This window comes from Sodiomyces alkalinus (genome assembly GCF_003711515.1).
Source record: "Sodiomyces alkalinus F11 unplaced genomic scaffold SODALscaffold_9, whole genome shotgun sequence".
NCBI lineage: Eukaryota > Fungi > Ascomycota > Sordariomycetes > Glomerellales > Plectosphaerellaceae > Sodiomyces > Sodiomyces alkalinus.
This window is the reverse complement of record NW_021167087.1, coordinates 1,390,830-1,414,513: the sequence shown is the minus strand read 5'-3', so window position 1 is coordinate 1,414,513 and position 23,684 is coordinate 1,390,830. Positions and strand designations below refer to the sequence as shown.

Below are 23,684 nucleotides of genomic sequence, written 5' to 3'. Positions count from 1 at the left end.
TAATAGTCTTATAGTGTTACGTTTAAAGGATCTTCTATACTAGCTTTAGCGCCTTATCGGTGCTTACCCCGTTAGCTAGTAGTCCGGAACATTAGGTACGTAGTTTATATAGTACGCCTTCGGTACGCCTGCTCGGTGCCGAGGATTTTTAGGGCTCTCCCGGGGCTACGCGCCCCGGGTTAGTTCTAGTCATCGTATTCTAGGCGCTTTATAGTGGTATACCGGTATCGCGTTCGGTTAGCCCTATAGGCCGCCCTATAGTATATAACTCACCGCGCCCTCTACAGTCTCGCTATAATATCGGTCTCCGGTGCTTTTAAGGGCGTAGAGTCCCAATCCAATATCAGAATTAATTTTATCGATAATACGACACCTTAGGGGCACTTTCGGCTTAACGATACTCGTTTTAAGTAATAAAGTAAATAACGGTAATAACGTTTATAACCGAAATAGAGCTACTCGCTTTAGAGTAAGTGGCGAAAGAAATAATAGGTTTAAAGCGTCTTTTTATCGAAATACGCTTTAATCTAGAATCTCCTTCGGATATCCACTATAATAACACGTAAACGATACGCCTAATAGTAGACGATAGCTTTAGAATTAAGACTAGGCTTTATTATATAGATATATAGCGTTTTTAGGTAAGGCAGGAGAACGTAAAGAGATTATTTAGAGTCGTATATCTTATTACGAATTTAATACTAGCGGACGGATTAATAAAAGCACTTCCACGATAAAAATTTAAGAACTTCCGAGTATATCTTAATATAATTAGTGTATAGAGGGGGTAGGAAGAAGTAGTTAAAGTCGAAATTCCCGTGCCTTAGGCGTACCACGCGCCGGTGGTTTAGTTAATTTAATAAAAAGAAGGGTATATTATTATCTTAATACTATAACACTATACTAAACCCTAAAAGTCAATCCGAAAATCCTAAAATATAAAAAGGAGTATACTAGCTAAATTACTAAGCTTTATTAATACTATCCTAAGTACTATCCTACGTAATATTTACGCTATTTCCTTTAACTGGAGGAGTAATAATAAAACTATTTTCCCGCAGAATATCTATTATAACCCCCGTAAGCTAAGAGGTAAAGGTAGTAGTCAGCGTACTAGGACCTTAGTTAGAAGCTCCCTTAAGCTCCTCCTCCTTAAAGAACTTCTTATTATCGTTATCCTCTATTAACTTAATTATAAACTTTACCGTCTACTTCAGTTTAGTAAAGAACTACGCTAATTAGTTAGTTAAAGTTTTTTTATTGAAATAAAGCGATAAACGCACCTTCTTATTATTATCCTCCGAGTCTTTATTATTTTTCGGACTATAATATAGTTAAATAGAATTTTAACCAGGGAAATAAGGCCAGAAAAACTATAAGTATAGGTTAGCGGTCGTAAAGCTTAATAGCGTATATATCTTCGAGCTACTACGAAATAAAGTACACAATTATCATCGTAAAGCGCCTTAGATAAAGGGTAAGAACTTATAGAGGGTGGTATATATAGTTTCTATTCTTATACTTTTAGCAGCGATAGGAGCGCCTAGAAACTAAAATATAATAGTTAAATAAGCGCTATTGACCAGAATAAATAACCTTTACGCACTTTAGGCAGGGAGGGTTAAACGGTACCAGTATAAAAGTATGAGCGGTATTCTTATTATTATTATTTCTACTACCCTTAGTAGTCTTTTAAGGAGTTAGCCTAGAATAGAATAGGGATATCGTAGACTAACGCGCCGGAATAACTTATAGAAGCACCCTTCTTAGTACTGGCCTTACCCTTATTCTTTTGTATACTATTAGCCGAAGCCTTTTTAGCGGCGGCGGCACGGGTAATAGCGGATAGAGTAGAAGGGGCCTAAACGACGCTACTAGTTAGCACACGCTACTAAAAATAAAGCTCTAATACTTACTATAGCATAGTTATTATTATTTTTATTACTATTAATAGGAAAATCGGAAAATATTAGTTTAAAAATCGTCAAGAATTCCTCGAAAAAACAACGGCATAAAATGTTATAAGAGAGAGGATCTAAAAGCTTTAAAACGCCGGTATAACGCCTTTAATTTATCTACGGAAAGCCCTACTATCACCTATTTACTACTACTATTAATGGCACTTTTCCTTTATTATTTACTACTATTATTATTATTCTTTACTATTTTATAGCTTTTATTCCTGCCTTTTAACTCGATATTAAGGGTATTACACGACCCTTTAAGGCTATTTTAAGGTTAAAAATACGGCTAGGTTGAGGTTAGGCTAAGTAATTGTTCCGCTAATCACGGCTTAATAATTAGGGGGTGTATTATATTCTATCACGTAAGCCACGGTATAATAACCTCCTATTAGTTAGAGGTACCCTACTATCCTCGCTTAGAAGGTGGCAGATATATTTAGGACACGTATACCCGCCCCCTTTTTCTTTCTCTTTTATACATAATACAATCATACATTTCCTGAATCAACGCTCCCTGCAAGCACGCTCCCGTCAATTCAACAATATGGAGTACCAGTACCTTACGCTGATGACGCAGCAGAGGGGAATATGAGTGGGGTACTGTTGTTAAGGATGGGTGATGGTCGCTAGGTACCTTCTACACAGCTAGAATGTCTGACTAATAGAGGCCTCACAATGGAGCTTCCCGCACACTCAACCTCCACTCCTCATCCACCCAGTCGTTCCAACTTGTCTCGTTCATCTTACTCTCATACAGTCACAACTCACAACTCAGAACAGATCTTGCTATACTATCATCCTCCACACTCTTTTGTTCCGTCAAGATTCTTTTAAAGTCCATCAAAGGAACAGCCCTGAGCTCTGTCGACCTACTCTCGAAATCTCTCTCTCACCCTCACCGGACAACTCGTGAAGAATCTACCGGCCGGATCTGGCCTCTGTGTTTTTCTTCTTCTGTTGTTGTTCGTATCTGCTGTCCCCTAGACGACAGTGTATATTTAAGTCGGCACGCCTCCTTCGATTTCTACCAGACGAGTTGTAAACAACATTGGAAGCACAAGCAGTTGAGTACCAATTGTCAAGGGGAAAACTCGACTTCCGAGCTGTCCTACCGCTCACTTCCACCTCCTATTTCCCCTATAACAATGATTGCGCTGTTCTCAAAACCGACACCTCCGCTACCTCCTCCCATTCGATCACGTACAGCACCTTGAAAGCTTCTCTAGCTCTCTAGACGCGCCCCAATGTCAGACCCCAAGGCCGATGCCCTCATTGTGAGTATTTCCCGCCCTACCGAAGACTCATTATATCCCTCAGAGCTGTACCATTGACCATTGACCATTGGCCACGAACCAGGCGGAGTTCGCCTCCCTACTCGACGAGGTGCTCATCATAGCCCTAGTAAGCGATTACGATCTGAATGATCCGTCTCAACTAGACGCCGCCCGTACCACGCTACAGTCTCTCGCCGAGAATGTCCTCGCCGAGGAGGCCACGGGGTTCAACCCCAGCGGCACCTCCGAAGCCTTCTCGCTCGACGGGTTCGTAGACGCAAAAGAGTCCTCGAGCATGTCGCATGATTATGATTCGACCTCGCACGCGAAGGATAGCGACTCCACCGCCACAACACTTACAACCCCGCCGTCCGACGGGTTTACCTCTGCGAACCCTGCGCCCCGCATTCGATCTTACGAGGGCAAGTCTGAGGAGACGCAGGTCGCACATCTTCACGACATGTTCGCCGATCTCAAGGTGCATGACGTGAAACTGGCCTTCAAGAAGGCCGATGGAGACTTTCAGACGACTCTGGAAACCTTGCTCAACCTTCAGTTCCTGGAGTCCGCAGGCGAGCGCCAGAAGGGAATCGACGGGTTCTTCCGCCCGGACGACGATAGGCCTGCCAAAAAGAAGAGGAAAGGGAAGCAGCGCCGAGCTGGATCATCCGCCATCACTTCCCCCACTTCAGCTCATGCGGCAGACTCTCTATCGCCCGCTGTGTCGGGAAGTGAGCTGAGGCGTAAGTTTCCTCCGTCTCTCGTTGGCCGTCCCTTCTCACATGCATTTGCTGACGGCAGACTGAAGGGCTGGAAGATATTCTCTTCGTGGCTGAGAAGCTCGACCTTCCCATCGAGGAGGTATCTAGCGTCTACAGTCGCAACGGCGGCTCCAGGGAGAGCACTATTCTCGAGTTCCTAGATCGCTACGCCCAGCGAGGTACCCATGCAAGTGATGCCGCGACGGAAGCTCGTATATCCGAACTATCCAAACGTTACCAGAAGCTCCCCAAGCACTACCTGTCGCCCCTGGTCGGCCTGGTAGGAGATATACCCGAAACCGTGGAAGAGCTCGCCGCCCTCCTCGACGCAAACTTCTCCGACCTCCCGCCGCAACGCCTCGCCATAAGCTACAACCTAAAACCGCTCACGGGAGAAGAACTCGAAGAACTACCCACCACGGCAGCAGGCCCCTCCTCCAAAGCCAACAAACAGCAGCAAACCGGCCTCCGCCAACCCGCCGCCGCCGCCGCCGCCGCCGCCACCAGCACGGCGACCATCCTCTCCCCCGCCCCCGCCCCCACGAGCCGCAAACCGCCAAGCTACGAAGCAGCCCTCGACTCCGCCGCAAGACTAGCCGCCTCGCGCCACCACTCCCAAGCCGCCGCGGCCCGCAACTTCCGCAAAGGCGCCTCGCACCCGCTCTACCGCGCCGCCGCCTCCGTCTACGCCGACCGCGCCCGCGAAGAGACTCGCGCCTACCTCCGCGCCCGCGGCGCCGTCGCCGACGCCCTCGTCGCCGACCGCTGCGCCGCCTCCCGCGACCCGGACACCGTCGACCTGCACGGCATCGAGGTCGCCGACGGCGTGCGCCTGGCCCTCGACCATGCTAGGGGCTGGTGGCGCCGCTTGCCCGGCGAGTACCGCGCGCGCGCCGCGCGGGAGAGCCGCGGGCTCGTTATTATTACAGGGATCGGGCGGCATTGCGTTGGTGGGGTGTCGAGGCTGAGGCAGAGCGTTGCGGCCGCGTTGGTGGAGGATGGGTGGAGGGTTGAGGTGGAGACGGGGCGCTTTCGGGTTATGGGGCGGAGGTGAGATTTTCCTCTACCCTTTGCCTTTTCTTCTTCTTTTTTTTTTTTGTTCATAATTTTTCGTCTTTTACATGCGTAGCATTTGTCGGAGGTGAAAGCGCTCAGGATATGAAGTGATGTATGGAATATGGGAGAGTCCATTATTTATGGACAAATGATGGCATGGCGGCCGAGTATCCCCAGCTGCGTAGACAGAGTAAATACACCACGCCTGAAAGATATGGGACTACGTTAGGTGTCATAGAATCAACAATTTAACACTGCACACCAGTGAAGGGTCCGTGAGAAGTAGAATGGCACAGTAATGGTAATGAAATGGATTATGCACCCCTTCGGGGATGGATGGGTAGAAGGACAGAAAGCAACGCTATCCACAACGCCAAACCGAGCTGGTATCATCGTCCCCCGTATCGGCCCCATCCTATGTTCCTTCATGCGACGACGACCCCCTCCGTACACGATATGCAACATGGCTGGTGACAAATTCAATGGCACCAAGATGCAGATGAAAAAAAAAAGGAAAGAAAAAGGGGTAACTAGGTACAGTGAAAGATAATCAGAACACAGTTATAATCAGCTGCCGGCTACTCTGGCCGCAATATGCTCACCGGCTCGTTTACCCGAGAATACACCATCAGCAAGCGACAAACCACTAATGTATCCATTGGAACACAAGCCCACGGCGTTACGTCCCGCGGCGTACAATCCGGTGATGGGCTTCTTCTGTTGATCGTCAAGCACCATGCCCGTGTCCTCGTCGACCGCCAGACCCCCGAGCGTGAGACCGGGAGTTAAGTGGACCCCATGAGGAGCAACGGAGATGTCGATGCCGTAAAAGGGGCCCCGGGAGATGGGGGAGCGGTAGTCATCCAGCTTGTGCAGCGGGTCGGGTCTCCCCTCCGCGATGGCGGAATTATAGGCGTCGACCGTGCCACGGAGGCCATGCGGGTCGACGCCCAACTTGGACGCCAATGCCTCTACCGAGTCGGCCTTCTTGTAGGCCCAGTAGAGCCACACAGCGCGCTGCACGCGAACGGGCATGGGGACCTGCGTCCACAGCTGCTGCTTCGCCTTGGACCAGGTAGAGGCGTCGAGGATGGCGTACCCCTTCCCGCCGTGCTGGAGGACCATGGCCTCGCTGAGTCTCGCGCCGTAGACGTCCTCGCTGGCTATGCGCGTGCCGTTCGGTCCGACGACGACGCCCTCGACGAGCGCCGTAGGCGGGTAGATGAAGCGCCAAGCCGACATTCGATCGAGGTGGGCGACGGCGCCGCCCGCTGCCTGGCCTAAGAGAATGCCGGAGCCGTCGTCGGCGGGTGTGCCGAGGCTGCCCACGCGGGACCATTCGGGGAGGTACTTCTCGCGCATCTCTGTGTTGAAGGCGAAACCGCCGGCGGCGAGGACGACGGCCCGGGCGCGAGTGACAGTAGCCGGTTGGGCACGCGTCTCCCATAGCGCGTCGGCGCGTCGCTGGGCTGGTTCGGCGATGAAGGGGAAGGTTAGTTGGTACTTGGTGACACGGCGGCAGAGGGCCTGGTGCTTGTTGAAGGCCGGGTGGTCTGCGGCCAGTGACCGGCACTCGAGGCCGACGACGGCGCCTGAGGTTGGATCGCGGACGACAGTGGCGGCTTTGGTGGCAGGGCGGAAGCGGACGCCGAGGCGCAAGGCGGCTTCGGTGAGACTGCGGACCAGGCCGATGCCGGAAAAGCCAGGGTGGTGGACGCGGTGACCACGCGGGGCTGGGCGGGCGGCTTCGCAGAAAGGATGGGCGGTTTCGTTGCCGGAGTAAAAAAGATAGTGCTCATCGGTGGTGAGGCTGGTCTTGTAAGGGCATAGAGCGGGGCTGAAGCGGACGCCGTGGGCTTCGAGCCAGTTCATGCGGGAGATGGATTCGTCGCAAAACCGGCGCAGGGTGGATTCCCGGACGGCGTTGCCGACCTCGAGGCGCAAGTAGGCCAGCATATTCTCTGGGGTGTCGTAGTCGATACCGGCTTGCTTCTGTTGCGTAGTGCCGCCACCGGCGTAGACGACACCTCCTGAAAGGGCCGTTGCACCGCCCCCGTGGGCGCGGTCGATGAGAAGAACGGAAGCACCATTTTCGGCGGCTGCAATGCTAGCGCAGAGGCCGGCCACACCGCTGCCTACTACGATGACGTCGTAAAATTCATCGGACGGGTGGGTTGAGAAGGCGCGACGTATCGAGCTTCGGAGACGGTGTGATTTGTTGGATGAGAGTACGGGTTGTGTTGTACGGCGTCTGTCTTGAGTCCTTGGGAGGGAGATGCTTGTGTAAGAGCAGGACAAGGGCAACATAGGAGAGGCTGTTTTTGAGGACGTGATGGTAGTCGCGCAAGTCAAAGGTGAATGTCGGAATTGCGAAGGCAGCGGAGATAACCGCGGTAGCCGGACAGCTCGCGATCCGAGAGCCAGACCTCTCGCCTTTTCTAGGGAGTGATGCATGGCGAAGAACCGGGGCGAGTTTTAAAAGAGATATCCCCTGGACCGTGGTGCAACCTGGTGAGTGGTTATATGAGTTGAAAGTGAGCTGTGGTGTTTGAATGAGAAAGACGGGGTGACCATAGTATCACGGCTGGCTGTATCCGAGTTGGTTCCCAGCTATGACGGGAGAGACGGAAGGATGTTGTCTGTTGGTGAGTCTGATATAGAGGAGACTGCTCGGAGGGGGGGGGAGAGAGAGAGAGAGAGAGAGAGAGAGAGAGAGAGAGGAAAAACGAAAGGCAAAAAAGAGAGGGAAGAGACAGAGAGATGGAGACAGAAAGAGCGAGATAGAAGGAAAGGAAAGAGCGACGGAGCCGGAGCGTAGTACGCAGGTGTATCATGTATACGTGTCGGTCAAGTTGGACAAGTCTTGGGCCATGGTCTGACCAAAATGGTGGTTGCGGCTTGCTTCATTTTTCCTTTCCCGTTCCCTCTTCGTCCTCCCTCAGCTGCCGGAGCGGTTGTTTGCGGCGGACGAGTGAGTTGTGTCGTATGTATGTGAGGGCGAGTACACGGTAAAATGGTGATGTAGTCGGAGGATATGGGAAAGATGGGGGAAGGTGACGATATAACGTGGGGGAGGATCGTGTTGATTTTTTTTTCCTTTTCCTTTTCTTATTTTCCCCCTTCTTTCCTTCTTTTGGCCTATTCTAGCGAGTCGTCAAGGATAAGGTACCAAGAGTCAAGGGGTGGAATGTTCCGAAGCCACATGGCGAGATTAGGTGAGACCCTGGGGAAGACATGGGAAAGTGCATGGATTATTAGGGAAAGAGGAACCGACCCTCAACGCTGAAAAAGAGATCGATAGGAAAGATGGACCACTCGCTCTTCTTGCTTTGATCTCCTGTCCTGACGTTTACCTTACGAATGCGGTTTCCACTGAGAACTATGTACTCAGTACTTTGTAATATGTGGAGAACATCGTACAGAGACCCGTACCTCTACTTTGTACTACCTAAGGTACCTACTTGTATGGGGGACAGACCTGCCTACCTACTACACGTGTACTAACGGCTCCGTTGAGTAGCGGTATCCCGCATGCCCCATTCTGGTCTTCCGCATAAGCGTATCCTATTTAGGATCCCCTGCTAAGTGTTTTCCTCGGCTAGGAAATTAGCGTCTATGCCTAAAGTTCCGGTACATCGTGTTGAAGCCCTTATGGGCGTAGGCGGCTTCGGACAAGAGAAGGACATAGTGAGATTTTAAGGCTCGAGATCAATAAAAATATCTTCAAAATAGCAGCGAATTCGTACGTTAAAACATCTAAGGCAAGTCGGGTAAAAACTCTTCGTCTTCGTGTCCACGATCTCACGATATACTCTCACGATATACCGGGACTTTAGGCATAGACGCTAGAGGAAAACACTTAGCAGGGGATCCTAAATAGGATACGCTTATGCGGAAGACTAGAAGGGGGTATGCGGGATACCGCTACTCGGCTCCGTTGGATATCTTTGGCTCTCGACTTCTCCTAACTGAACCCACTAAGAACCTGCCGACTCTCACTAGTCTCGATTGGAGATGGGGTTCGTTGGTCAGGATAGAGTACACTAACACTTATCGACCTTGAAGCTTCTACCTCTCCCAATTGACTCACTCTGTATAGATGGATAGGAATCTTCCTTATAACGGCATCTGTATTAATGAGGAGAAAGTACGGTAGAGGCAACGGCATCTGATGGCAACAGATAAGACGCATAAAATTACGAATTGTACAAGGTACCTCTATGAGAGTGAGGTAGTGCCTGAAGCTCAGGGTAGGTACATGCCTTAGGTGGGGAGGTACATTGGGAGGTTACATGTAATTAGATACCTTACGTTAATGGTATGCCCGTCTCTCTAACATTGCGTTACTTACTATTAGGTACCTTAGTTACTATTAGCCTGCTCGCGTATCCGGGCTCTCGGGTCCCTCGTTCTTCGATCGTTGCATCGCGCTGTATTAGGCTTTTAGAGGGGTATTCTCTTTGTTTGCTTCGAGGGCCGGTTATAGACTCCGAAGCTCGTTGAGCAAAGAATGGGAAAACAATAGATATGAAGACTTAGTAACGACTCTGTACTGCATCTTATTTCTTGTCCCTCTGCAAGTTCTCGTTCACCACCCACACACAAGAAAAAATAAGAAAAAAAGGAGATGGAGACCAACGTTTCATTACTAATTATACGAATACTCAAAAATTACTGTCCGGTAGATCCCGTAGGACCTAGGTTGTACCCGTCACGACTCATTTTACGGGTCTCGTTTGCGAATGCAACAAAGTACGGATACGAAGTACGAATACTTACCTCGTACCTATAAGGTACCTTAGCGATCACTCCTACTGTAATAATGGCCAATCTCATGGCCAATGCACAGTCAGTCACCGAGAAACACGTGTCCGCCTGCTCCTTCCCTTTTTCGTCCCAGCTCCGAAAAGAGGACGGCACGTTCCGAAGCCGAGTCACCATCACCAATGGGTTCGAACTCTGATATGTTCGGAGTTGACCGAAACAAAGACGTCCATCAATACGTTTGTCATTTGGACGCCCACCATGCAGACCAAAGTCGAGGGCCAGATTTGGAGTTCTACTCATGATCCATCCGGGATCTCTGTCTTATGTCCACCCTCGGTCAGCCACATGCATATACCTATGCCATCTCATCCCGAATTCGAGGTTGCGCCCCGAGTGCTTGTATCCTGAACGCCGGGAGCCGGTCTATGCCCCGTTGTCACGCCGGGACAGGAAATGGCCGGTTACGACAATCCCTCCCCCGTTCTATGCCTCTATGTAACCATCTCAGACAAGCAATGATGCACCTGCCGAATGGGCAGTCATAGTCATTCCTTTGCGGCCCTCACTGCATTTTCTTCTGCCCCCCCTTCGCCGCAAGCTGGTCTCCGTACTTCTCCCACACGTCCATTCCCGTCAGCCAAGAAGTACACAGCATGACAACCGCAACAAGTCCGGGCTCGACGGAGATCCATCCCACCGTAGCTGCAGGGATAACCAGATCCACCATATCCGCCACCATCTTGCGCGCCAACTTTCTCACACGACGGGCCCGCTCCTCTCCCCTCTCTTTCTCCTCCTGCTGCCGCCGTTCCCGCGCCTTCTCTTTGCTCTCGCCCTCGCGCTTCTCATCCCGAGACGACGTAGCAGCATCAGCGTCTGCCGCCGACGAAAGTAGCACGAGTCGGCGGATCTTCAAAGCGGCGCTCAACACGAGGCATATCAGACCGCAGAACCAAGATTTCAGCGCCCACGTGTTCAGCTCGCCCGCCCGCTCGGCGCCGAAGACGCCCAGACCTGGCTGTCCAGTCACGTCGGCCACCATGTCGGGCAGCGTGACGGTTTCGAGGAAGCCGAAGGCGCCCAGAAAGAGCAGCGCGTGCAGGTCCAGGTGCACTTCGGCCGGTTGCGGGCCCGCGCGGAGGCTGGAGACGATCGATGCGGAGGCTGCGAAGGCTTCGAGGAATTTGAAGGTCCGGATGGCGCGGCGGATCAGGTTGATCTCGGCCTTGAGCGGGTCTAGCAGGTCGAGGATGACCGCTGAGGGAGAGGCAGTGGATGTGAGAAAGGGTATGAGAGTGGGGAAGCCGATGAGGATGAGGATGGCGGCGTGGAATCCGCGGAGGATGCGTTCAAGACCGACTACATATAGTACGTTAGCTTTCATAACCTTCTTGGGCGCAGAGAGGAACAGCAGACTAAGGTGTCCGAGATATGGTAGATGAAAGAATTTGTAGGTGAAGGGAAGTGTGTCAAGAGAAAAGCCAACTCGGAAATAGGAATGCCCATAGAGATAATGATGCAGTAGAGAAGAAGACACTCAGGGCCGGTGACGATTTCACAGAAAGAAGGGCAAAATGAAGAAGGCCAAGCAAAGGCCACGCCACGGGAGAACAAGGAGCGAAGGGCACCGCAGAAGGTCGGTGTAAAACTGCGAAAACGAAACAGATACGAAGAAATGACTCGACGGGCAGAAGTGTCGTGAAATCCTTGGGAAACGCCAAATCTCTCTCAGCTGTGATGGTCAAGGTATGGGCACAATAATTGCCTAGTGAAATAGGACAGAGCTGACAGCGTTGACACCGCCATCTAGCCCCCCCATCACCCTTGGGAAGAATGATCAGGCTCAGACAGACATGCCGAGCATGCGAGTTCAGAGTAAAAAATGAAAAAGGAAAAGAAGAAGAAGTGTGAACGTACAGAGATCGGTCCCCAAGAGGATAAACTGTTGAAAACGTCTCGGCGACATGGTGGCGACGTAGCGGGACCCGAGTCCGGACTCTGAGGGGTTGTCTGACGAGATTGAAGATCCTCACGACTGCCGGACAAGCCAAAGACGAAGAAGAATCGTCTCGTTGTTTGATCAGTTGCCCAAACGCAGTTCCCGTGTCGTTGGGAATCGAGGTCCGAGACAAGGGCTGATGGACTGCCTGAGGACTTTTGTACTGCCTGAGGACTTTTGGACACAGTTGCTTTCAAGGAATACTGAGTGAGGCTGAAGTTGAGAGCGCTTATTAGGAAGATGTCCTACCAATTGTCTAGGAGATAAGCCGGGCAATGGAGTCCAAAGTCCGGACAGGGGTCAGAATCCTGGTTCCCCAAGAGTCTTGTCTTCTTAGAACTTGATCCTCCTATATCGGCGCAGCAACCACGAGAAGCAGCATGCCAAGAGACCACATGCAAGAACCACAAAATGTGATGTGAAATATTGGAAAAATAAAAGTAAAAGGAACCACGCCAAAGAACTGTCGAAGGACTCTTTATCACAGACCAAGTAAAGAAAAAGGCGCGGAAGTAGTTATTTACAAAGCCCTCTTTGGCTGCCAGTGCTATATCCCCCGACTCCCCATCTTTCGTCGCCTCCAAGCCAAAATCTACTGGCCCGGAGCCACAAGCTTACCCTCAGCGCGGGCCTGATGGTTCCATCCACCCGCAAGCGCTGCACCACCGGACTTCTCGGCATAGTCGGCCATCCTCTTCTCGAGTTCGGGACGGAAGTGACGGATCAGACCCTGCAGAGGCCAAGCGAACGCCTCACCCAGAGCTGTTCAGGATGTTAGTAAGGTGCAGAAAGAAAGGCAAGATACAGAGTGGGTGGTGTAAAACGGTGTAAAACATACCGCAAATGGTGTGACCCTCGACCTGCTTGGTCAGCTCCTGGAGCATGTCAATCTCCCTCGGCCGGCCCTGGCCCTTCTCGAAACGCTGCATGATCTGGTTCGTCCACTTGCTGCCCTCGCGGCAGGGCGTGCACTGACCGCACGACTCGTGCTGGTAAAAGTGCGACAGCCGGCTGATGGCCCGCACGACATCGGTGCTCTTGTCCATGACGATGACGGCCGCCGTGCCCAGGCCGGACTGGCTGTCCTTGAGGGCGTCAAAGTCCATCAGCTGGTCGTCGCAGACGGACTTGGGCAGGATGGGCGTCGAGGACCCGCCGGGGATGACGGCGAGCAGGTTGTCCCAGCCGCCGCGGACGCCGCCGCAGTGCTTGTCGATGAGCTCCCGCAGCGGGATCGACATCTCCTCCTCCACCGTCACCGGGTTGTTGACGTGGCCCGAGATGCAGTAGAGCTTGGTGCCCGAGTTGCGCTCCCGCCCGAAGCCGGCGAACCAGTTGCCGCCGCGCCGGCAGATGGTCGGCGCCACCGCCACCGTCTCGACGTTGGCCACCGTCGACGGGCAGCCGAAGAGGCCCACCGCCGCGGGGAAGGGCGGCTTGAGCCGCGGCTTGCCCGGCTTGCCCTCGAGCGACTCGATCAGCGACGTCTCCTCGCCGCAGACGTAGGCGCCCGCGCCGCGGTGGACGTAGACGTCGAAATCGTAGCCGGACCCGCACGCGTTCTTGCCGATCAGCCCTTCCTTGTACGCTTCGTTGATGGCCGTCTGCAGCACCGCCGCCTCGTGGTAGAATTCGCCTCGGATGTAGATGTACGCGGCGCTGGCGTTCATCGCCCGCCCGGCCACCAGGCAGCCTTCGATGAGCTTGTGGGGGTCCTTTCGCATGATCTCGCGGTCCTTGCATGTGCCCGGCTCGCCCTCGTCGGCGTTGACCACTAGGTATCGTGGCTTTGTGTCCTTATCCCAGTCCTTGAAGTTCATGAACGACTACCAACCATGGGAGACGCAAAAAAAAAAGAAGAGCCCCATTCGTCAGCATATCTGGAACGTCATCCACGTGTTTTTTTCTTTCTTTTTCTTTTGTTGACCGTAGCTCGACCTCGAGCTAGGCCTGTAGTTTCGGGGTGACGGCCGTAAAGCTTACCCATTTCAGTCCAGACGGGAAACCGGCACCTCCTCGTCCTCGAAGCCCAGACGTCTTCATCTCGCCGATGATCCAGTCGTGTCCCTTGAGAATGATCTCCTTCGTCTTGTGCCAGTCACCCATCTTCCGGGCCGAAGCTAGGGTTGGTGGCATTCGGCCGAGCAGGTTCTGGAAGATGCGGTCCTGGTCCTTGAGTCCTCCATATGTTCGCACGGTGGCATAGTTGCGCGCAGCTTGCGCGGCCTGCGCGGGTAGCCGTCGTGGGGTGGCCATGGTCGGGATATGGAGGTGTGGTGGGTGATGCTTGGGAGGGATTTCGGTCAACTCGGCCAAACGAGGAACTGGAGGCAAAGTGCCAGAAGGCTTAAGAATGTACCATCATTGATTGGCCAATCCAGGCTGGGAGGTCCATGAGGTCACGTGAGCTTACGCGTGCCCCAGATGCATCTAAGCATTTACCGAAGGATTTGGTTTACTTGCACACTCTCGAGTTGCTTACGTAAGGTAGGTAGTTCGAGAGAGCTTGAAATCCGATGCCCAAGCTCAGTAGCTGCTTCATTCCCATAAAGCCAAAACGACGTCAATCTCGCCCCCCCCAGCAAACTCCAACTTGGAGCGTCGACAAGAATGCCACGCCTACGTCCACCTAGATAACACAATTTCTTGGGGACAGGATCTCTAGAAACCACGGCGCCATGTCCTCCAGCAGCAGCAGCAAACGTCGTTCGATCCTCCCTCCCGTTTCCAACTCGGGACCTCAAGCTCCCGTCAATGCTTCATCGTCGGCCAAAGTCTCGGACAACAGCATTCTGACAGGCACCCATTCCATCACGATACAATCCGAGAGCGTGGTACATCCCCGGGCGAGGCTCGAGTCTACGAGCGGCAGCGTCCTCGTGGGCCGCCGCTGCATCATCCACGAACGCACCCACATCGGCTCGACCGATGGCGACGAGACCAGCGGTGGCGTGGTACTAGGGGACTACGTGACCGTTGAGGCCGGCGCGGTCATCAAAGCTGGTGGGACGGAGATTGGCGGGGACACTGTTGTGGGCGTGAAGGCGCGTATTGGCAACGGCGCAAAAGTCGGAAAGGTGCGTTCCTCGGAAATCGCTCTTTATGGAACGAAGCAGCTGACTGGATCATAGAATTGTACGATTACGCCGCTATCCGTTGTCAAGCCTGGCGAGACGATACCCGATTTCACTGTCATATACTCGAATGGCCGGCGGAGGACGGACAAGCGTGGTGTTACGGAGCTGCAGCACAGGGTCCAGGCAAGGCATGTCGAGGTGTTGAAGAGGTTGATTCCCAATAATCCGGCAAAGCGTCAAGCGGCGGCCGGATAGATTGGAATCTAATCCACTCGGTCTTTGCCGATAGATCGGCGAATTCGCTATGGGACCTTTGACAGCTGGTCTGCCATGAGTCTGGCTATATCCAGTCCTTCGACTAGTGGGGCAGCAGTTGTTCTCTGCATTTTATAGCGTCCAATTGATGAGATACCCCGAAACGTATTCTCTAGACGTCCTTCCATCCGTCATTGAGCATTACCTGTTGACTCTCGGTTCATCTTGATAGATACGCGTCCTCTTCCGCAGTGTCATCAGGTCAGCCATTTTCTTTCTGTTGACAAGCCATGGCGTTACAAACTTTTAAACAGCGCAACACGCTCTTCAAGGGATTTACATGCTTTGGGATTGATTGATATCCAGATGTTGTAATCATACAGTATCTGGACACCTGCTTACATGTCCTGGGACAGCCTTTTTGCGAGCAGACCCAGACAAGATTGGGAGGCTTACCGCCCCCTGTAAAAGAACCGGAGTCAAATGAAGCCCATTTTGTGGCATTTATCTAACCTATCTCTGCGCACGAGAAGCTCGATGAATGACCTACTTATGAGACGTCTTCATGTGTCTCCCAAATAAATGGGAACAAGGGCTTGCCTGCGGGCTTGTTGACAATGACACATTTACGTCGGACACCAGGTACAGAAAAGCCGCCCAAATCTAATACGGTAGGTTCGAGTATTGCGTTTGGGGGCTTGGTGTGGCGTTTCGAGTTGGATGGGCGGCACGACTACCTATATAACGCTAGGAATAGAACCTCGAGCAGGAAAGAAGAAAAGAAAAGGGGGTTTTTATATAATATTTTTTTATAGCTACTCGAGTCGTCGTCGTTGCCATCAAACACACGCACGAGCGATCGCGAAATCACAGCGATCCCCGGATTCAACATGTGGGACATGGTGTCGCACCCAGGTGTCGTCTTAGTGACGAACCCCTTACTGGCCCTCGCCAGCCTCTATACCCCTCAACAATACCGCCTGTTACCATTCGGGCTCCTGGTGCTCCAGTTCTGGAACGCCATCTGCTACGTTCAATACCAGCCCGGGCTCGCCTCCTTCTTCTTTCTGCCGCATGACTTCGACTGGTACGTGGGCGACATGCTCGCCAAGGCCATCACCATAGTCATGATGCACTTTGGCGTCATCCTCATTCTCGAAAAGCACAAGGCTCCGCCGGCCTCCGGTTCTCGGCTGGCACAACTGCAGGCGGCATACAAGACCTTGTCCAACTTTCGGCGCATCGGGACCAACATGGTCGCGCCGCAGGTGCCCGTCCTGGCCGACGACCCGACGCAGGTGGAACGGGAAAAGGAAGAAGACACGGCCCCTCAGAACAACGACAAAAACAACAGCAATAACAACAACTTTAGGAGTCGAGTCGGAGTCGTGCACCGCGAACCGCGTCTTTGTTTCCTGGCGCGCCGCTCCGCGCTGACGATCCTCCTCCTCTCCGCCGAGTTCTGGCTCAAGCCGCTCGTGTGGGCCATGCTGATCAACCCGGGGTACGAAGACTACACGCCCGACAAGGAGGCGTTTTTCCGCCGGCTGCCCGGCATGTCGGCGGGGCAATTGCTGCGCGAGTTTGCGATCCGGAACCAGATCGTTTTCGAGGCGTTTTGGTCGGCGTACGCCGTGTACACGGCCGCCCATGCGATTTTCGCGGTGGTTTGCGTGGGGATCGGATTCGACGAGCCGCACGAGTGGCCCCCGCTGTTCGGGGACATACGGGAGTCGTATTCCATGAGGCGGTTCTGGGTCAAGTTTTACGATCGGTTGCTTTACCGGACGCTGAAAGGGTGCGCGCTCTTGATTGCCAGGCTCGTGGGCCTCATCCGACGAGAGGGCGACACGGACGGCACGTTGAAAGGGTACGCCCTTTACGTCCTCTGGCTTTTGGGTATTGCTAGGCGAGAGGACGGCGACGACGACAACGACGACGACGCGTGGAAGGTGGGAAAGGGTAGAGGAGAAGGAGAACCTTGGAGGCGGTGGTTGCTGAACGCGATCATCTTCGCCGTGAGCGCGTGGTTTCATGCGCACACGTCATGGTGGGCTGGGTGGAGGTGTGCGTACTGGCCGGAGGTCGGGTGGTGGGCGACGAGTTTCCTTGCTGTCATTGGGGAGATGGCCGCGCAGGAGATGATGAGGAAGTGGGCACGAAGGTTATACGAGAAACTGGACAGCGGGTGGATTGGCAAGGCGGTCGGGTTCGCGTGGGTTTATTTCTTCCTTTTCTGGTCGTTGCCGAAGTACATGTATCCCAATTATATATGCCAGCCTGTGAGGCCGGCGGGGAGCGTAATCTCGATTCCACCTTAGGTAGCCGAATACCCGCCATCAACAAAGATGGTCTGTCCCGTGACAGCCTCGTTCGCCCTCGAAGCCAACCACACGGCCACGCCGGCAAAGTCGTCCGGGCGACCGTTCCGGCCAATCATGGTCCGGCGCTCGTGAACGGCAGACTTGTCGGGATCGGCCAGCACGTGGGCCGTCATGGCGGTATGCACGACGCCGGGGGCCACAGCGTTGCAGAGCACGCCGTGGCGGCTCCACGCCTCGGCCTGGCTGCGGGTGAGGCCGACGAGGCCGGCCTTGGAAGCACCGTAGGCGCCGCTGTTCCCGTAGGCGCGGAAGGCCTGCTGGCTGACGACGTTGATGATGCGGCCGTGACGCCGGGCGGCCATCCGGGGCCCGAAGGCCTGTCCGAGCCGGTAAGGCGCCGTCAGGTTGGCGGTGATGGTGGCGTCCCAGTCTTCCTGCGTGAGGTCGTCCATGGGCGGGCGGAGGTTCACGGCCGCTGCGTTGACGAGGATGTCGGGGCCCTGGCCGGACGTGAGGGATAGGATGCGCTCGATGGCGTTGGAGAGGGATGGGGTGTCGGACACGTCTGCCGGGAGAGGGGTTGCGTCGAGTCCCGCTGAGCGGAATGAGGTGGCCGTCTCTTCGAGGGGTTCGGGGCGGCGCGCGACGAGGATGAGACGGGCGCCGGCTTGGGCTAGGGAGAGGGCCATGGCACGGCCTATGCCGGCGCTTGCACCTGTCACGACTGCCGTGCGGCCGGCGAGAGAGAAAAGGGATGTGAGGTAGGCAGCAGAAGGGTTGGCCATATTGCAGGGCTGCTACGTTGCCACGGTGATGCTCCTGTCTTGATGTAGAATGTCTGGCAGTCCGCGGGGTGGCAGCTCAGGGAGGATTCAAGCAGGCTGGATAAAGTTGGTCAGCTTTGGCCTTGTCGCCGAAATGTTGGACCTTGAAGGGGCGGCAACATACTACTAGACTGTAAGGGTGATCGAGGAACCTGGAAGGTCCGTTAGGTCTGTCCTGGGGAAGTCGTGGGGATGTTGATTGTTGATGACGGTTGCCGACAGCGCGGGTAGGAACGGCTTGAAGTGAACCTTGACGGTTGAATGGAAGGTTGCGCAACGCATCATTTGCCCGTTCCTTTATTCGTATACCTCAGTCCTGCGCCCTTGGAGTGCCATGGCTTGCAGGATGCTTGAAGTTGAAGATTAGCCCCCGGGAATGAGATCGGGGGCGTCAACCCGGATAGGAGGTGTACAACGTATGTACGAAGCAGCCCGTAGTTCGTTACCTAAGGTACCTAGTCTTGACCAAGGACCAGGCCGGACTCGCACTTGTAACGAGCGAGGCTTTCTATTGCCTTCAAGCTTATTCGTATGGGAGGAGAGGGAATTCAAAAGACCAGGTACGGATATAACCTGGAAGAGACAAAAAAGGGGTCCTTTCTGTCATCGGAGTAAGTACAACGTACCTCTAATTAAGGTACGTACCTTAGGTACTTTGGAGAGCAGAGCGGTTAGGGGGAGCAGGATTGCTAAGGTACCTAGATACCTAGGCCAGGTGGTCCGGGCGGTATCCCGCTCCGGTATCCGCCAAAAAGATGATGGAGATGGAGATAGCGCGGATCGAACGCACGACCTTCTGTAAGCTTGCATGCAATGCAAAACAGAAATCATACCACTAGACCATATCCCCATATGCCTTTGTACTCATCTCCATGGTGCTCCATTCTTTGTCCATACAGCGCTTGTGATGATGTCATGTCCGTCGTCGCTAAGGTAGTGTACTGACTGTACCGTAGTGTTTCTTCCTCGCTGTACCTGAATTACTAATCACATATTACTAATAATGAATGGAGACCTCGTGGGGGCCGTTTTCTCATTTCTCCGTGTCCCCAATGGTCTCGATCCTTCGCTCACATCCCCCTTTTCCCCCTCGGACCAAGCCCACGAACCCTTGCTCGTCCATCTTCCTTCAGTCACCCCCTAATGAACGCCGTCAACAAGGCCATGAATCATGCGACATGCAGATCCTTAACCCCAATCCTCTAGGAGGGCATTTCCTCCGAAAATCCAGCTCAGCTCTGTCAACACCTCGACATGGGCCACATGGCCTCGGTCGAACCAAGCTCACCCGCTCATATGTGCTTGTGCCATAGCCAGAATCTGCCCTACGTGTAGGATCTTTTTCTCTTCTACATGTCAGCGGAGAAGGACAGCAGGCTTCTCTCCCTGAATAATCGCCCACCCAGGACGGCAGCCAACGGTAGATGTGGCCCATCTTTCGGTCTGCCACGCGTGAATCCCTCAGTCTCGGGCCCCCGTCACCCCCCGCCAAAGATAAGAGCCGCCATGATCAATCAGGGAGCTGGTAATGGCTGACCCCGGCTTCGGCACACATGACGACATGACCGATGCCCGCATCTTAGCCGGATCAAGCATCACCTCCACTTTTCGGCCGGGGTCTCACCCGTATGCTCGGTGTCCCTGGTCCACCGTCCACGTCCACGACTAGGAGATGTCATGGAGGATCTGGAAAGACATGGGCAAGGATATGAGGAGCTACAAAAGGGTCCCCTCTCCTGGACCCTGGGTCGTGTTCTCCAGTTCCGTCTCTCTCTCTCTCTCTCTCTCTCTCTCTCTCTCTCTCTCTCTCCCCACAGACATCAGGTTGCAACATTCTCGACGCGCCGGCTCTTCATCTGACGACCTTGCCATTCGCAAATCTCCTGGTCTGCGACTAATAGACTGCGAGTGTCTCACTGCCTCCTCCTCGCCATGACCTTTCTCCGGACTGCTGCACTCGCGCAGCTCCTGCTCACCGCCCTGCCACCCGTTCTATCGCAGGGATGCCACGGTCCCCCGGAGTCTCGTCTCGGCGCCGTTGCCTCCGAGTGCGATATCTGCAGCGGAATTGGCACCCGTCTCCTCCAGGAAGGCGGTAATGCCGTCGACGCCGCCGTCGCTACCACTTTCTGCGTCGGCACCGTCGGCATGTACCACAGCGGTCTCGGTGGCGGTGGCTTCCTCGTCGTCCGCTCTCAAAACGGGTCCTACGAGTATGTCGATTTTCGTGAGAGGGCGCCGGCGGCTGCCTACGAGGATATGTATGTCGACGATCCGGGCCAGAGCCTTTGGGGTGGTCTCGCCAGGTACGTCTCGGACGGGGGATTGGAATCAGAGTCCCTTTTTTCCCCCTAACCACTCGTTGTCGTCTGGGAACGCAAGCTTACGCTCGTCTTACAGCGGTGTGCCTGGCGAGGCAAGAGGCTTGGAATACGTCCACTCAAAATATGGCGCCCTGCCCTGGAAAGATGTTCTGGCGCCCTCTATACAGTTGGCTCGCTTCGGCTGGGAGGTCAACCAAGACCTCATCTACTACATGAATGCCGTTGGCGGCGATTTCCTGACCGACGACCCAACCTGGGCCATTGACTTCGCTCCTCACGGGAAGCGCCTGGAGCTCGGTGAAACCATCACGCGCAAGCGGTATGCGAACACTCTCGAGGCCATTGCCGAGGGCGGCGCCGACGCTTTTTACAACGGCGCCATCGCCAACGCCACCATCGCCGCCCTGACGAGGCTCAACGGCACCATGGTCCTCGACGACCTTCGGAATTACACCGTCACACTGCGTCCCACCGCCGAAATTACCTACCGCGGGTATAAGCTGACCAGTGCCACGGCGCCGTCCAGCGGCATCGTCGTCTTGAGTGCCCTGAACGCCGCCGACGGCTTCGACGGCTTCGGCGACCCGGACAATGTCAACGTGACGACCCAACGCCTTGACCAGGCCACCAAATTCGCATACGGCATGCGCTCCTCGCTGGGCGACCCCCTCTACGTAGACGGACTGTCCGACTACATGAGAAGCATGGTCTCGCCCCAGACCGGCGCCGAGGTCCGCTCCAAGATCTCCGACACGCGCACGTACAACACGTCGTACTACGACCCTTCGGGTCTAGAGTCGCTCGACACCCCCGGCACCGCCCACATCGTGGCCGCCGACCACACCGGTCTCGCCGTCTCCCTGACGACCACCATCAACCTCCTCTTCGGCTCGCAGGTCATGATCCCCGAGACGGGCGTCATCATGAACAACGAGATGAACGATTTCAGCATCCCCGGCGTCACCAACGCCTTCGGCTACGAGCCCAGCCCGTCCAACTTCATCCGGCCCGGCAAGCGACCGCTCAGCTCCATGTCGCCCACCATCGTCGAGACGGAGGAGGGGAAGGTCTACTTCCTCATCGGCGCCGCCGGTGGGAGCCGCATCATCACCTCGACCATCCAGAACATCCACCACGTCATCGACAACGAACTGAACGTCGCTGATGCCCTAGCCGAGCCCCGCTGGCACGACCAGCTGACGCCCAACGAGATGACCTTTGAGTGGGCTTTTGATAACGCCACCGTCGCTCATCTGAGGAACATCGGCCACCAGGTCAGGTGGGTTGCTCCCGGTCAGAGTGCGGCCCAAGGTGTGCGGTTGTTGCGGAACGGGACCTTCGAGGCCGCCGGTGAGCCGCGCCAGGCCAACTCGGGCGGCTTTGCCGTATAACGAACCCAATGATGGGGAAGATGAAGGTGACGAAGACGAGAAAAAAAATGAAGATGGTGAATAGTTAATGTCTAAATGAGGGAAAACTTTTCATTCCAAAAACGGTTCATAATCACTACCCCGACCATTCTCTTGGTCTGTGGTACCCGAGAAACGGCGACCGCCGGTGACAATATATATAGGTCCTGGTCGCCCGAGATTGAGGGATCTCCCTGACATATATCTATAATCTTGCCGTGGCTTACGCCATCCCGCCAGTGGAAACACATAGCCAAGATTCAAGAGATCTTCTGATGTACGATAGCCGATAGGGTGCATCAACACCCAACCGCGAGTCCGCGTCTTCGACCCCTCCATGCTATGCCTTGCATGCTGACGTTCTAATTCTAATACCGACCTTCCCGATCAAGATCACGGCATGGAAAAGGGGGGGGGGCAGACGCCGTGTCACGTAACGACTCGAGACCACACCTCCAATCCTGTCCATTTCAATGGGTAACATACATTTCACTATGCTCGGAAAGGGAGCTCAACTATGCCCTCCAAGCACCCATTCTCCAGAGTCCAGCCCACCCGCACCAGGCACCAGGCCCACCATCTGCGCGGGAACGGACCAACGGTCCCGCAAATATGCGGCACTTTCAAGTTTCTACGCCTGGCTGGACAATAGTCGTCGATCTGGAACGATGCACGATCGCTTGCCGCGTCGCATCAATTCCGCTGTGGAAAACGTGCAACTGCCGGGACTAGGTTATTGGCTGGCTTCGTTTGATTCTTATCATCCCACAACCACCTTCACAGCCACCTTCACAACCACCTTCACAACCACCTTCCCTGGAGCAGTGAGCTTTCTCCGGTTGCTACATCGATGATCGCCGCCCAGATCTTCTCTGCTCTGCCGCTCCAAGATGCTAACTCCGAACCAATTCCACCCTCACGCTGGCCCCCAGAGGCAGTGATCTGCAAATCCCATCCCGCACACCGGATAAAGGGTCTTCGGCCGGTTCCACTGGGTGGACCAGGATGGTGTAGAAGGCAGATGTAGGGGACTTGGACGAAAGGATAATAGCAAAGATTCGGCTTCTCTGCTTGGATACACCGCGAGAGGGCGGCATGGACTTTGTGGTCTCGATTCGGAAGGTGTTGTCTGTCGCCGACTCAGACTCTCAGTGTGATCGAGAGAGATATTGTGTATAAATAGGGGGGGCGACGGGGAAGGAAAAAGGTCTGGGAGGAAGAATTTTGGATCGACATAGTCATAGTCTACGTTGATCAACATCATCATGGTCTCTTTCACGAAGCTCGCCCTTCTGGCCCTGGGCGCCGTCCAAGCCCAGGCGCAGTGCGTTGGTCCGTCCATCAACACCGCGGCCCTCAACCTGATCAAGGAGTTTGAGGGATGGCGTCCCAACATCTGTATGTACTATGTTCCCCTCCTACGTTCTATGATCTCCCCCCTTATGATCTTGGGGACTATTCTCATATTTCTGACTAACACTCTGGGCAGACCTCGACCCCGTCGGCCTCCCTACCGTCGGCTATGGCCATCTCTGCCGCGACTCTCGCTGCTCTGACGTCCCCTACCCAATTCCCCTGTCCGTCGCCAACGGCGAGCGTCTTCTTCGGAGCGACCTGATTGTGAGTCTACTCCCCTTTACTTTTTTGCCT

The 23,684-nt window shown here is 54.2% G+C and overlaps 10 protein-coding genes and 1 non-coding gene across 11 annotated transcripts in view; 6 read left to right on the top strand and 5 right to left on the bottom strand.

Moving 5' to 3' along the window:
- Window positions 1-3,003: 3,003 nt before the first annotated feature.
- SODALDRAFT_220460 (hypothetical protein) lies at window positions 3,004-5,323 on the top strand. The gene is made up of 3 exons (XM_028607332.1): window positions 3,004-3,238; window positions 3,321-3,981; window positions 4,047-5,323. Exons 1-3 carry the CDS (start codon window positions 3,209-3,211, stop codon window positions 5,051-5,053), a joined length of 1,698 nt encoding a protein of 565 aa, XP_028464296.1. The 5' UTR covers window positions 3,004-3,208; the 3' UTR covers window positions 5,054-5,323.
- A 299-nt stretch (window positions 5,324-5,622) lies between these two features.
- SODALDRAFT_325818 (succinate dehydrogenase/fumarate reductase flavo protein subunit) lies at window positions 5,623-7,509 on the bottom strand (the record flags this gene model as incomplete). Its single annotated transcript, XM_028610025.1, has 2 exons — window positions 5,623-7,193; window positions 7,482-7,509. The coding sequence occupies 2 exons, from the start codon at window positions 7,507-7,509 to the stop codon at window positions 5,623-5,625; spliced, it is 1,599 nt and encodes a 532-aa protein (XP_028464295.1).
- A 158-nt stretch (window positions 7,510-7,667) lies between these two features.
- SODALDRAFT_380799 (hypothetical protein) lies at window positions 7,668-8,281 on the top strand (the record flags this gene model as incomplete). Its single annotated transcript, XM_028615133.1, has 3 exons — window positions 7,668-7,700; window positions 7,830-7,928; window positions 7,998-8,281. A coding segment is annotated over exon 3 (192 nt), but the record flags the coding sequence as incomplete, so codon positions are not given.
- Window positions 8,282-10,044: 1,763 nt separating this feature from the next.
- On the bottom strand, window positions 10,045-11,998 carry SODALDRAFT_335581 (hypothetical protein). Its single transcript, XM_028612499.1, has 2 exons — window positions 11,740-11,998; window positions 10,045-11,181 (listed from the first exon to the last, which is right to left on the bottom strand). Exons 1-2 carry the CDS (start codon window positions 11,786-11,788, stop codon window positions 10,385-10,387), a joined length of 846 nt encoding a protein of 281 aa, XP_028464293.1. The 5' UTR covers window positions 11,789-11,998; the 3' UTR covers window positions 10,045-10,384.
- A 415-nt stretch (window positions 11,999-12,413) lies between these two features.
- Window positions 12,414-14,077, bottom strand: SODALDRAFT_325816 (NADH oxidoreductase; the record flags this gene model as incomplete). Its single annotated transcript, XM_028610024.1, has 3 exons — window positions 12,414-12,583; window positions 12,660-13,647; window positions 13,805-14,077. 3 exons carry the CDS (start codon window positions 14,075-14,077, stop codon window positions 12,414-12,416), a joined length of 1,431 nt encoding a protein of 476 aa, XP_028464292.1.
- Window positions 14,078-14,372: 295 nt separating this feature from the next.
- SODALDRAFT_380797 (trimeric LpxA-like protein) lies at window positions 14,373-15,461 on the top strand. Its single transcript, XM_028615132.1, has 2 exons — window positions 14,373-14,898; window positions 14,953-15,461. The coding sequence occupies exons 1-2, from the start codon at window positions 14,500-14,502 to the stop codon at window positions 15,151-15,153; spliced, it is 600 nt and encodes a 199-aa protein (XP_028464291.1). The 5' UTR covers window positions 14,373-14,499; the 3' UTR covers window positions 15,154-15,461.
- A 257-nt stretch (window positions 15,462-15,718) lies between these two features.
- Window positions 15,719-17,439, top strand: SODALDRAFT_362295 (hypothetical protein; the record flags this gene model as incomplete). Its single annotated transcript, XM_028614446.1, has 3 exons — window positions 15,719-15,795; window positions 16,010-17,368; window positions 17,406-17,439. 3 exons carry the CDS (start codon window positions 15,719-15,721, stop codon window positions 17,437-17,439), a joined length of 1,470 nt encoding a protein of 489 aa, XP_028464290.1.
- A 31-nt stretch (window positions 17,440-17,470) lies between these two features.
- SODALDRAFT_362294 (NAD(P)-binding protein) lies at window positions 17,471-18,262 on the bottom strand (the record flags this gene model as incomplete). The annotated part of the gene is made up of 1 exon (XM_028614445.1): window positions 17,471-18,262. The coding sequence occupies one exon, from the start codon at window positions 18,260-18,262 to the stop codon at window positions 17,471-17,473; it is 792 nt and encodes a 263-aa protein (XP_028464289.1).
- Window positions 18,263-19,066: 804 nt separating this feature from the next.
- SODALDRAFT_t158 lies at window positions 19,067-19,151 on the bottom strand. Its single transcript has one exon. It is a non-coding gene; the product is annotated as a tRNA-Ala (tRNA).
- Window positions 19,152-19,819: 668 nt separating this feature from the next.
- Window positions 19,820-22,432, top strand: SODALDRAFT_380794 (gamma-glutamyltranspeptidase). The gene is made up of 2 exons (XM_028615131.1): window positions 19,820-20,607; window positions 20,702-22,432. Exons 1-2 carry the CDS (start codon window positions 20,234-20,236, stop codon window positions 22,014-22,016), a joined length of 1,689 nt encoding a protein of 562 aa, XP_028464288.1. The 5' UTR covers window positions 19,820-20,233; the 3' UTR covers window positions 22,017-22,432.
- Window positions 22,433-23,299: 867 nt separating this feature from the next.
- Window positions 23,300-23,684, top strand: part of SODALDRAFT_325812 (lysozyme) — a gene marked incomplete at both ends in the record, with an annotated part of 860 nt that continues 475 nt past the window's right edge. Inside the window, 2 exons of the mRNA XM_028610023.1 lie at window positions 23,300-23,432; window positions 23,524-23,654. Of these exons, the coding sequence (XP_028464287.1) occupies window positions 23,300-23,432; window positions 23,524-23,654 (264 nt within the window). The remainder of the gene's footprint in view (window positions 23,433-23,523; window positions 23,655-23,684) is intronic.